Source organism: Stigmatopora nigra, chromosome 3 (genome assembly GCF_051989575.1).
Source record: "Stigmatopora nigra isolate UIUO_SnigA chromosome 3, RoL_Snig_1.1, whole genome shotgun sequence".
In the NCBI taxonomy this organism is placed as follows: domain Eukaryota; kingdom Metazoa; phylum Chordata; class Actinopteri; order Syngnathiformes; family Syngnathidae; genus Stigmatopora; species Stigmatopora nigra.
Window position 1 is genome coordinate 11,237,070 of NC_135510.1, and position 14,147 is coordinate 11,251,216.

Consider the following 14,147-nt stretch of genomic DNA (forward strand, 5'->3'; position numbering starts at 1 on the left):
TATCCAAATAAATCCCAACCAAGCCCAACAACAATCTAATTTCATGGTGTGTTGTGTTTAGCCTCTCAAGACGTTTGGCCTGCAATGGAAAAATTCAAATTTAATTTGTGGCTGATAGATTCAAAATACCACACACAAAGTCACAGAGTTAAGCTTTCAATAGATGGAAAATCACTGCTGGGGCACAGGAGTGTGATTTGTTGGGAAAGCCGTGTGTATTTAAGCAGCTTTATAGTGATCTTCGCTCAAACATTGGTGCGGCTCTTATCCTATCAAAAATGTTAGCGCAGTAATATGTGTTTAATTATAGTACTGCGACTCATACTTACTTACTTACACACACACACATACTGTACACTATAAATATATATAAATATATATATATATATATATATATATATATATATATATATATATATATATATATATATATATATATATATATATATATATATATATATATATATATATATATATATATATATATATATATATATATAAACTACTGTCAAATTACTATTAGACCTCTGATAAACGGAAGTGTTGGTTGAATTTTAACATTGATTCATTCATTCATTTTCTCAACCGCTTTATCCTCACTAGGGTCGCTGATTTTGGCAGCAAATGGCAAGGCACAAAGACACAAACAACCATTCACTCTCACACACATACCTAGGGGCAATTTAGAGTGTCCAATCAGCCTACCATGCATGTTCTTGAATTGTGGGAGGAAACCGGAGAACCCGGAGTAATCCCTCGCAAGCCCGGGAGAACATGCAAACTCCACACAGATGGAATCACCAAGATTTGAACCCAGGACCCAAGAGCTGTGAGGGCGACGTTCTAACCGGGCCACCCTGAACTTTACCAAATACAAATGAACTTGTACTTAATGTACTCCTTTGTTCTCATTGTGTTGGCAACTGGCTGTGGCCAGAGATGATGAATGCAAAAGCAAACACCATACCTGACTAGATGGCTACCATTGTGAGATGCTTACACAGCAGACAGATGGGGAGAGACATCGCATGCTGTCATAAGGAACAGACACAAAGAGACAGCCAAACCCCACTGGGAAAAGAAAAGAACGAAATATCATGAGACAGCAGAACTGTGACAAAGAGACTCTGATTATCTATTAGGTGAGGTGTTTATTTGCCTGAATCATGTGTGCAGCCAGCTTATTTGATTCTCAATGGATGAAGGCCCTTGCTTTCTGGAGCACAGATGAGTCACTGATTCACCACATTGCACTTTTAGACATTTGGAATAACTATCAACATCCAGTGCTTCAAAGCTAGTTCAGTCTGTACATATTCCTGTGATGAAACCTGCCTAAAATAAATATGTTTTTAACCAGACATTACCACTAACTGTCTTAGTAACAAACGCCTTTTACAAGATACACTTTTTCCCCTCAATAACCTGAAACATTGATTAAAAAGTTAAATATAACTAGAAAAAATCCACTAAATAGACATGTTATGTGGCTTATGCAAGTGGCACTATTAAAATGCATTATAATTGGGGAGCTGACTCTACTGGAAATCTAATTTCTCTCTTTGCCTTGCCACACTATAGCATTGGCATCAGAAGCTCTAGCCTGGAAATGTAAAATATTTTATGTCTTCTACTTCTTGGAAGCATCATTCTTGTTTAATAAAACTTTTGCAGTAGAAGGGCGTGGATATTTCTTAATATGGAACCATGAACCCAATTTGTAATTAGAATTATATTCTTTCTATTATTATGTTTGGTTTGAAATCTTAGAGGACTTGATGTGTTATACACAGAGCAGAGGCTTACGATAAGTGTAGGATAATAAAGGCCGATAAATAGGAACTACAAAAAACAAACATACCTGCCCACCTGCTCTGAATTGAGGATGCATGTATTACTTATCTTAACTGTCTCAGAGTAGACATGATGCAGCTGAACAAGCAGCAGTAATCAGCTTCTTATCAAAGAAAGTGAATAATTTCAACAGTTCTGTCAGGAACTCTTGTGTTATTTACCGTTGATCACTTCGCCATGACAAGGTTGGCAGATACAACGCAGAAAGGAAGGAACCCATATCAATGCCTCAATGCGCCAGTCGTGAACAAAATTGATCATTAGACAAGATGACAGGAGCTCATTGTGCCAACACTGCATGATGGGCCTTATCACGTGCAATGACAGCTTTTATCAGTTACTTACATTTTTGTGCATTGGAAACAAACACAAATATGAACCTGACATCATGTAAAATGGTATCTTGGCTGGGTTTCATTTTAATATAGCATTCAATACTGCAATATAACAGGATATGATACTTATTTGCCTAGTGCAAAATACATCCTAATCGTTGTCATTCATTCATTCACCTTCCATAGCGCCCATTCTTGGGCAAAAGGCACACTACATCCTAGACTGGTCGCCAGTCAGTCGTAGGGCACACAGAGAGACAAACGACCATCTGCACTCCCGATCATACCACCACCAGCAGGATTTGAGCCCGCGCCTGCCCACGCCAAAGTTATATCAGGCAAAACTGACAAAATAGTGATTGCTGCTTTGTTACCCCAAATGATCTGTATGAAAGAAAATGTTTAGATAGGTCACTAATAAATGAATTAACATGCCAATTATTTATCCGTTTTTTTAGATTTAGACAATGATCGTAAAGTCAACTTTTAAGCAAGTGCAATGCCTGATTGGTATTCCGGGTCTCAAGCATGTCTGATGGCAATTATCCACTGGGTCATTAACGTTCTTGTGAGAGGGTTTAAATGTAAAAGGCTGAGATTTTCATTAGCAGTTGCTGTGCCTCTTTGTCTAGCACATTTGTTCTGTTGATAATTATTTAAAAGCTACAATATCTTGTTTTTTTCCCCCTGTCATTTCAAACATATATATAAAAACCATGAACAATTCTTTACCCTTTGAATCTGTCATTTTCTACTAAGATTTGATTTCATATTCTGAATACATCTGACAAACAATACATTTTCAGTAATGATTTTAAAGTCTAACTAACTTAAAAATGCTTTGGTGTAATCCTATCAAGTACGACGTTGGGCCACCAGCTGTTAGCCTTTTCTAGCACATGCTCCAAAGCCAATTATTGTGAAAATACATTAATTACTGACTTGACCTTTTGCTTCAATAAGCATGAAAGTTAAACATGTTTGTTTCGTGTATTATTCATGCAGCCAATTCTACAGCATGTAAAAGTCAATAATTCAGTGTGAGAATCAAATGTAGGTGAGCTGTGTGATTGACTGTGTTGGTGAATGGGGAATTTGAAGGCCTCAGGTTTGGACGCTTCCCCTCGGCACTGTCTATAGTGTGAGGTTGTAGGAGGTGCACCTCAGCTCCGAGAACATATATTAGCATACTACATTATTCATCACCTGTCAGGTACTTGACTGGCAGCAACATTAGCTACAGCCAGTTCAGACCACTAAATAGGGTGATAACAAACCTAAGAAGCTCTGTATATTTGGCATGAAGCTCCCTGAACATCCAAACCATGTGACACATACTGTAATCTCATTTCAAAGCTGTAATAAAACTGCTGATTGGAACATATTCTTTGTGCAATGAAAAGGTACATATAAGTAATGTAATGCAAACAACAGGGTTTTACTGTCACCACTAACCAGCCACTGCAATAAAAAAAATACACAAGGCAAATATTTGATCAGTTCTTCTTCAGCTTAACTTTCCGGGATGTTAAAATAGACAGTATTAGAAATGAGAATAATACCTTTTTGACATTGTTAAGTGTCATGTTTTGTTGGTGTTTTGATGGTTGGTTGTGTTTCCTTGAGTGTCCTGTCCAAGTGATTCTATGAATTTCTTTTCTGGTTCTCATTTCCTTGTGTGACCCAGGTGTTTTCTATTGTCATCAACCCTTGTCTGTGTATTCAAACCAGTTTTGAGTTTATAAGATTTTTTAGTTGTTTATATAAATATATATATTTTTAATTAAACCTTAAGTTTGGGCTTCCCTGCTCCTGGGCAAACATAATAATAAGATGGGACAAAATTATTACCGGAATAAAAAGTCTGTGGAGGAACTATGAGTTAAAGTACTTAAGATGGTGGGTAAAATTTGATTTTTAGATGACTAATGATGATGATACCAAGGGTGGCCTTACACTACAAGAATATAGGGCTATTTAACGACTATAAAGAATAAGAGGAGTTCAATCTGTGTTGGATGGGATTGTCAGGCATTTTTATGTTTTAGTGACAGCATTCAAACAGCCAATCTGAACCAAGCCAATTTTCTCGAAGCACTACAGGACAGCTTAGATCTGCCCAATCACTTCAAAAAAATGTTGTTCATTTTCGGGCTACCTTTGGGCAACCATAGGTAGTAGAAAAATCCTACCGCTATTTAGATGCTGACAGCTCGGCTCCATGCAATGGAAAAAAAAGTAATTGTTGTAATATTAGATTTATTTTCTTAATCGCAGCACTCTGACTGCTCAACCTACGAATTGTCCGTAGAAACATTTTGGAGCTATCAGATGATGTATTTGATTGGTTTTGAGATCATGAGTTAATATGTAAAAATAAAAATAACTTCCCCGTATAAACCTGAGTTTACAGCAACTCGGAATGTGTCGTTTTATCAAAATATGCTCCATGTACATTGACTAAAGCACAAAATTAGCCACAATATTACTCTAGGGAAAAAAACAAATAAACATACCTGTCAACCTCTGCCGATAACTGCCCTTATAAATAATTATGATTCCCCGTAGAACCCTCCAAAAAACCTTACAAACTGTTTGCAAGGTTTTTTGGGGGTTTTACGGTGTTTGTAAGGTTTTTTTTTTGGGTTTTGTACGGGGAATCATAATCATTTATAAGGGCAGTTATCGGCAGAGGTTTACAGGTATGAATAAAAAACACACTAAATGCTAACAGTACACATTTCTATTTTGTTTTACTTGTATTTTCCACGCAACTAGATTTCAAAGTAAAGGTTTCATTGACAATATTGTCTATGGTCAACCTAAAATTTAGTAAGATGTATTGCAGATAATCAACCCACACACGCAAACCCAAACATTGAGAATTCTGGGAAAAACCTCCTCACAGTACCCAGTACATAACTAGATACCTCAAAGTTGCATTCTCTTGCTGAACATTGATTTAAACATGAAACTAAAGTGACAGTACTCTTTTGGTGCTTCCTCACTGCAGAAGAACACAGATGTAACCACAGGCAAAAAGTGTCCCACCACCACATTGGATGTGCTAATGAATCTGCCTGGCCGGGCGATGAGTCTCTCAGGATGTATGTGAAGCTTAGTTCTAACCTTAAGGTTTAATAATTATGATCCAGATATCATAGCTTCATTAACATGATAACAGGTGGTTACTTTTGCCTTTTTATTCTATCATATTGCAATGTTTTGGTCAGTTGTATTGCTTTGAGAAACCAAATTGGCTACCTATTTTATGGCAGTGCCAATATATTATGGAAAATACGCCTCAAGATGGCACTGTTTACCACTTTGGTTTTATCAGGCGCCTTTCCACAACAGCAGCATCACAAACGCAGAGACGTGAATGATTTTGAGGGTTATCTACTGCATTGGAATGAAGTAATTTCTATATGGCAGAAGGAATTGAATGACGAGTTGTTCTCTAAAGCTGTCTCTAATAATATTTTTGGTCACTTGTGGCACAGTTAAGCGATGCTGTGTTGCCATGAAACTTAACAAATGAGATTGACTGCATTCGTGTGCAATCTCAAGATCACATAATCACTTCCCGAATTACACGAGATCAATGCAAAACACTATCAATACATAAAAACACACGATGAGCATCCGCGTGTATACACGCGCACGCACAAACGACGAGCACACGCAACTGTCGCACTTTGATGAGTGAAATGACTGTCAAGGTTATTACTTGGAGACAAATGCTGATGAGAGCCCGCAGGCTGCCAAGTGCAGAGGACACAGCGCAAATATTCATCTCGTGCAAACATGCTTAGACGACAGCTTCCGAGACCGGACTTCAATTATTGCAGCGATGCTTTTAGTCATCCTCATGGATTACATATGCACGAAACAATGACCAAAAAAGTAACAATAGACTTCTGTAGCCTTTACGGTTCCAAATTGCAGTCCTCAACCATGCAGGACTCCATCCTAACAGGTTGGTTTTTGACTTTGCGCTCAGTATGGACCACAACAGACATACTCGGAAACCTACTCATTGTCTTATTTCATGAATAAAACTCATTATCGCCCTGGTCAAATGACTCTGGTATTTTATTTTTTATTTATTTATTTGGGGGTGTTGGAGGGGTGCCGGGGGTAATGGCAAAACGTCTCTGCAGCCTGCAGCATCTTCTTGGAGCATCCCAACGCGCGCAGTTCTCGGATCCGCATAAAGTGACGTTTTTCCGGGCCAATCGCGTTCGTATTACGCCCGCCGACGATAGCGAGAGGGAGAATGCTTGACCAATGGAGATGGTGGGTCATGGTAAGTGGGTGTGCGTGGATTGACTTGGCCACCCCTCCCGTGGTTTGACAGAAGAGAGAAAGAGAGAGTTGAAGCAAAAGATCTGCTCTGCGAGTGAGAGCGTACGGATGAGTCCCGAGTAAGCTGCGCATTGGCGTGACATTGAAAGAATTCTGCAGCAACAAAAAGGAAACATTTGACAGCTGTTGTATGCAATCTTTTTCTCTCGTTCTATCTCTCTTTTTTTTAATTTTTATTTTTGGACCTAATGGACTGCGCGTCAGGGTCGAGTGGCAATGAAGCCCACGGACTTGAAACATGAGGGAACAAGAGTGCGTTGTCTTGCCTGCATTTGACCGGCGCTTTAACGTTTCCATGTAGTAAGTGCATTATTTTTTTTTTTTTTACCGGACGCCAAACAGGATCTGAGTATTGATTTGGGGTGACGTTTTAATGGAAGATACCGCAAACCACTGACAACCTGGCTGGAGGAAGCTGAGGCGCTGATCACCGCAACACCCGCAGGTCACACGCCTAAATGCTTTTAATTAAGGATATTACTATAGCTTCCTGGCATTGTCAAGTTTTTGTCTTATGATATTGCTCATTTTCAGTATGTATGTTATCACTTAAAACCAATTTTAGTTACCCGCTGAGAATTGGAAATTGTATCTATTCATGTTGTAAATGCTTGATGGACGTGCAGCTATCTGCAGTAAATAGTTTTTAGTAAATAGTTTTAGTAAATAGTTTGTAAAAGTAAAAGTACAGCATAATTTGTTGTGATATCTTAAGCACGATGAGCTGGATAGGGTCACTAACACACATAAATCACCATTTAAATGGCTGATGCAGTGTAATGAAGTTGATGTCCTCAATTTATTTAGACATTTTAGCATAAAATATCTATTTCATTAGCGTTTTGTAAATTAATAATTTTCTTAAATTAGTTATTGTCTTAATTTATTGATGCAAAACTGAAGTGGGGTTTGCAATGATTTCTTAAACTTCAACTCATCAACCATCATCAGTACAAAATAAATATGTTAGGTTATATACATTGCAATTAACAATCAAATTGCTGAATTACAACTGATATATGCACACATTGTAAGAAATTAAAAAAATGTACATTATTGAATGACTACGTGATCCTGGTAAAAATACACCAAAGGAGTATTTTGAGTTAGATAACGGATGTGATTTTAATGTGAACTCTTTGCCTTGTAAAGTATTGACTGAAAGCATTCTCTTTGCTTTGTAGGGATTGGAAAATTCCTGCCATCATTGAAAAGTCTGCTACAGTTTCTGAGAGAGAAACACTTGCCTCATTTCTGCTGTCATGGATCTAAAAGACTATTACCTGTTGGGTGCACTGCTTGCCTGCATATGGTTAGATCCTTCAATAGCCCAAGAACTAATCTACCCTATCAGGGAGGAGCTGCAAGAAAATGTCCTCATTGGAAATATACCAAGGGATCTCAACATTTCCCATACATATGCAGCCACTGGAGCAAGTGCTAATCTTGTGTATCGGCTGGTCTCGAAAGCAGGAGATAATCCTTTGGTCCGCGTTCTGAGCAGCACCGGTGAGATCTTCACGACATCAAACCGAATTGACAGGGAAAAGTTATGCCCCGGTCCCTCCTTTGAGGACAGCGAGTGCTCCTTTGAAATTGAAGTGGTCATCCTGCCTAATGATTATTTCAGACTGATTAAAATAAAAATAATCGTAAGAGACACAAATGATAATGCTCCCATGTTTCCATCCCCCGTAATCAACATCTCTATCCCAGAGAATACGCTCATTAACAGTCGCTTTGCTATTCCTTCTGCCACTGACCCGGACACTGGCCCAAACAGTGTCCACAAATATGAGTTGATCAATGGGCAAAGTGCCTTTGGTTTAGACATAGTGGAAACGCCTGAGGGGGAGAAGTGGCCCCAGCTCATTGTGCAACAGAATCTGGACAGAGAGCAGAAGGATACCTATGTGATGAAGATTAAAGTGGAGGATGGCGGAAGCCCACAAAAATCCAGCACTGCTATTCTCCAAGTCACAGTAACAGATGTCAACGATAACAGACCTGTCTTTAAGGAGAGTCAGGTCGAGGTGCATATTCCAGAAAATTCCCCTATTGGCACATCTGTCGTGCAGCTTCAGGCCACCGATGCAGATGTCGGGACCAATGCAGAGATTCGATATGTATTTGGGACTCAGGTGTCACCAGCTACAAAGAGGCTGTTTGCGCTAAATACGACATCTGGCGTAATCACCGTGCAGAGGCCCCTTGACAGGGAAGAGACTGCAATACACAAGCTCTCTGTTGTGGCCAGTGATGGCAGCCCAAACCCCGCTAGAGCTCTAATTTCTATCAATGTGACTGATGTTAATGACAATCCCCCTAATATAGACTTGAGATACATCATCAGTCCCATAAATGGCACTGTTTTCCTCTCTGAGAAGGACCCCATCAATACCAAGATTGCCCTCATCACAGTCTCAGACAAAGACACTGACATCAACGGCAAAGTCATTTGTTTCATCGAGAAGGATGTACCCTTCCATCTCAAAGCTGTATATGATAACCAGTATCTGTTGGAGACATCTGCACTGCTAGACTATGAAGGGACAAAGGAGTATAATTTCAAAATTGTGGCCTCTGATTCAGGAAAACCAAGCTTAAATCAGACGGCTTTAGTAAGAGTGAGGCTAGAGGATGAGAATGACAACCCGCCTATTTTCACTCAACCTGTCATTGAGCTGGCTGTCATGGAGAACAACAAACGGGACTTGTTTCTTACCACTCTCAGTGCCACAGATGAGGACAGCGGAAAAAATGCAGAGATTGTTTATCAACTTGGACCAAATGCATCGTTCTTTGATCTTGACCGCAAAACGGGCATTTTGACTGCATCCCGAGTTTTTGATCGTGAGGATCAAGACAAGTTTCTATTCACGATAACAGCAAGAGATAATGGTACCCCGCCTCTGCAGACGCAGGCAGCTGTCATGGTTACTGTGCTGGATGAAAATGACAACAACCCCAAGTTCACACACAACCATTTTCAGTTTTTTGTCTCTGAGAATCTTCCTAAATACAGCACTGTAGGGGTAATAACTGTGACAGATTCTGACGCTGGAGAAAATGCTGCCGTTTCACTTTCCATTTTGAATGACAACGAAAACTTCATATTGGATCCATTCTCTGGCGTGATAAAGTCCAATGTGTCCTTTGACAGGGAGCAACAGAGTTCCTACACTTTTGATGTGAGGGCTGTGGACAGTGGCAGGCCTCCGTGCTCATCAGTTGCCAAGGTGACCATTAATGTCATTGATGTGAACGACAACACACCTGTTGTCATATCTCCCCCCTCAAACACATCTTTTAAACTTGTCCCTATGTCCTCCATCCCTGGATCTGTGGTTGCGGAGGTGTTTGCTGTGGATGGTGATACAGGGATGAACGCTGAGCTGAAATACACCATTGTGCACGGCAACAACAAAGGACTTTTTAGGATTGACCCGGTCACTGGGAATATCACTCTGGAAGAGAAGCCGGCAGCAAACGACATAGGATTACACAGATTAGTGGTCAACATCAGTGATTTAGGATATCCAAAGTCCCTCCATACTTTGGTGCTGGTATTCCTATATGTCAACGATTCTGTGGGCAACTACACTCTCATCAATGATCTCATACGGCGTAGGATGGAAACACCAATTGAGCGCAACATTAGTGAAAGCAGTGAAACGTATCAAAGTGGGGACTATTTAACAATAATGATAGCGTTTGTGACGGGCGCTTTAGTCGTGATTATTGTCATCTTTGTGACTGTTCTGCTACGCTGCCGACACACCTCCAGGTTTAAAGCTGCCCAGAGGAAAAAACAGGGCACGGAATGGATGTCACCAAACACTGAGAACAAACAAAATAAGAAGAAAAAGCGCAAGAAAAGAAAATCTCCAAAGAGTTCCCTGCTCAATTTTGTTTCCATTGAGGGAAACAAACCTGATGATCCTGCCCACGAGCCAATCAACGGAACCATCAGTCTGCCCACCGAATTGGAAGAGCAAGGGATTGGACGCTTTGATTGGAATGCCACACCTACCACCACCTTCAAACCAAGCAGCCCTGACCTGGCGCGGCACTACAAATCTGCCTCCCCGCAATCAGCATTCCACCTCAAGGCTGACACCCCAGTCTCAGTGAAGAAGCATCACGTGATTCAAGAACTTCCGCTGGATAACACGTTTGTTGGGGGTTGTGACACCCTTTCCAAGAGGTCATCCACCAGCTCAGACCATTTCAGTGCCTCAGAATGCAGCTCCCAAGGAGGGTTCAAGACAAAGCCACCCATGCACACCAGACAGCAGGTAAAGGAGCACTTTTACTGGTCTATAAGTACTGCCTATAACTGCCCTGTTCCACACTGCTAAAGTGCCAGTTAGGATACTGTATGAAACTCACCATTAAGTTAGCGATGCAACAACAAAGTTAAGGAAGCACACATTTTTCCCCTAATTGTCAAACTTCAAGATGAAAGAAAGAACCTCTAATCCTGGGTTGGAGGGACTCTTCTGTCACATAGTTTGGTGGTACAATCAAATAGTCATTTGTCATATTTTATTCTCAATTTGTACGATGAAATGGGTGAGTCACTGCCTTATTTGAACATACTATTTTGCACCCAAGATAGCTAATTGGTTCAAAAAACAATGTACATTTACCTATTGTGACCCACTGTTCTTTGTGAAAGAAACATTTTTTTCTTGCCCATCTACTCGCACCTGGCAACACATACACAATCCCTAAAATGGCAGCAGATGTTTCACCTCTCATAAAACGTGAGCACATTCATGTTTTTTTTCGTATCGTTTTCTTTTTTTTGTTTTGTTTCATGTTCTGGTGTGTAGTGTGGTACCACACAAGACCGCCCAATCTGACCCATGAGCAATAACAACACGCAACAATTACACCGCCATACTGTTAATGGCAAATGTCGCAAATTGCTTTACAACATCAAAGCCCAACTTAGAAAAATGAAAATATTTCCTCTCAAACCACCATAGCAAAACTGAGTGAGGCTTCTCTAGGACTTGATACATATCCAATTCAAAAAGGATTAGCCAATAATGAGCCTCAAATTTAAACATAATCCATGCAGCTTTTATTGCCTTATCAAAGCCTTATTAATTTTTCAGCTAATAAAGCCCCACCACACAACAAATAATAACATTCTAATACAACACACGCAGACAAATACACGGAGCAGCAGAGGTGGGGGATTTGAAAGAAGACAGAGGGAGGCCAAGTGAGAGAGTTGTCAGTGGCTCAGGCTTGACTGATGGTGGTACTGAACCTTAAGGTGGCAGTGTTGAGCTGCATTGCAATACCTGGCACTTTGCCAGTCTGCAGTTCCCCATTCGAGACAGAAAAGAAAGAAGTGAAATCTATGTTGGCATACTTAGTGAAATACTCCCGTCTAATGATGCTGAGGCTGCACGGAAAAGATTGATAATGGCAGGTAGAGATGAGAGGGATAAGGTCTGACCAGGAAAGCAAGATGCATTATTGGGATGACATTGTGAGATGCTTGGGACCCTATTTTAGTCTGGAATAAGACCAGCGCAAGTCTGCACTGAGAAAAGGGATGTTTAGATTAGGTTTTGGTAAATCTATGGACAGGTGCAAGCATGCAACTTGTTAATAGGGTGGGACACATCACTAAGAGAGAAGAACACTACAGACTCTTTAGGACTAATAAGAAGGCTTCTTTGTATTCCCTCTGACCAAGTTTCTTTGTGCTTCTCAGCCTTTACTAGATGTCAATGACAAAATGATACAGAGGGTTCAATAAGTACTATTTATATTTGAGTGAAACACATTCATGTCTACTTCAAGTCTGGGCAGGTGCATGATTTTTTTTCTGCACACACTTTGTTCATATAGGTGCAAAACCAGTTATCTGTCTTGCAGCCAAGATTACACCTGTTTGGCCTAGTTAAGGTACAGTGCACAAAATCATCAGTTTCAAGTTGAGTGTGTGTCCGCAATGCTACCAAATTTCAAAACATGTGGCCTTGTCTGTGCTAGAAATAAATCTGAGTTGTATTTTCATTCTAAACTCATGGCCAGGGTCTATGAAAATAGTCATTGCATTTGCTGTCTTATTGTTTGAGAGATAGGATCCAAACGAGGCATTCTGTAGTCATCATTTTACCAACAACTGTGTGTGGGTGCGTGCTTGGCTGGAGGTGAGAAGACTGGGAGACAAGACAAGGTGATGACGTATGCTCATGGAGTGTGACAACCAGGAAAGTGCATGAAATATGAAACCGTATAGTAAGCGCATTGATTCTTTCAGTCACCTTTGCAACTTATTTAGATCAATAATTCTGACATGTTGAAAAGCCACACGGAAACACCTTGTACCGCATTCGATGTTGTGCCATTTATAAAGCAAATAATGCAGACACTTCAGCAAAATGTTTTCCAATAATCTTTACCTTTCAAATGATTTTATTTATGTCCTCAAGGACGGTCTGTAACAAAGCCTTTCTTCATCTTAAGGGTCAAATTATACCTCAACATATCATTTTAGTCCATCAACTCTCTTATCCATGCATTTTTACATGACATTGATAGCCATCTTCTAAATGTTAAATGGCATGATTTATCCCAAAAAAATTGGAACAAACACAATTTCATTTCAATCTCAAATTCGTTGTCCTTATGCTTGCATACTGACCTTTGGAGGTTTGCATCCAAACAACTGGTTGTTCTGCAGTCCTATGAATTCCAAATCAGCTCAATGAGCTATTCATATTTCAGGTTAAACGACAGTTATTGATTGCGGTAAAATGTTAAGGCAACACTCGGAAGAAGAGTAAATTGTCAATTCCTTTGTTGAGTCTACGTGTTTCTCTGCAGAGTACGATCCTATGCATTCATGACCGATGTAATTAATACGAACAGTCATTGGTAAATTGCATGATAGTGGAATTTAGTCTTAACATTGTTTATCGGCGAGTAAATAACATCATCAATCACATCCTCTTGTTTGATTTTGATGTGAAATAAGCAACTAAATGAACAAGGATGTTTCAGGCAAAGACACAGTTAAGCTTTGGGCATTAGCTTTTGAATTGATTTTTTTTCCTCTCCTGGATTGAAAAGCCATTCTATTTCGGCTCTCTGGAGTCACTTCTATGCAACATCAGGATCAATCAATAAATAAGAAAATTGAAAGTAAATTGATTAACAAGTAGACAGAGAGAAGAGAATGTTTAAGGGCAGCTGCAGCAAAGCATGAAAAATCCACTGGTGATGTCGCCCTCTCCTTTAATAGATTGGGAACATTGAGAAATAGAAATAGGAGACATTTTAAGTGGCATTCTCACTCAGTCTGGGTTTTGAGACCCCCACTACGCTGATAGCAATAGGCACAATTCTTGCCTTTTCTGTCTTTTTTTCACTCATTATTTATCCTCCAGGGACCAACATAAGTGGAAACAACAGTGAGTAAAAAGCATAAAAACGGTGTCCTACTTTCACAAGGTAACACAAGTAAAGAAACTAAGAAATGGTTTTGTTGCTTTTTCAGCATCATTTACTTCACTATAGTACGTATTGTGCAATTCAGTGAGTGCTACCAGTACAATACAC

At 39.8% G+C, this 14,147-nt stretch overlaps 1 protein-coding gene and 1 long non-coding RNA gene across 6 annotated transcripts in view; one reads left to right on the forward strand and one right to left on the reverse strand.

Annotated features, from left to right (window-relative positions):
- LOC144194024 (uncharacterized) overlaps positions 1-14,147 on the reverse strand; it is an 81,687-nt gene that overhangs the window by 39,112 nt on the left and 28,428 nt on the right. The gene's annotated exons all lie outside the window — the stretch shown is intronic.
- Positions 6,578-14,147, forward strand: part of pcdh9 (protocadherin 9) — a 117,746-nt gene continuing 110,176 nt past the window's right edge. For all 5 annotated transcript variants that reach the window (XM_077712773.1, XM_077712776.1, XM_077712774.1 and 2 more), the window contains exons 1-2: positions 6,578-7,002; positions 7,742-10,855. In XM_077712773.1, the coding sequence (XP_077568899.1) occupies positions 7,820-10,855 (3,036 nt within the window). In that variant the 5' untranslated portion in view covers positions 6,578-7,002; positions 7,742-7,819. The remainder of the gene's footprint in view (positions 7,003-7,741; positions 10,856-14,147) is intronic.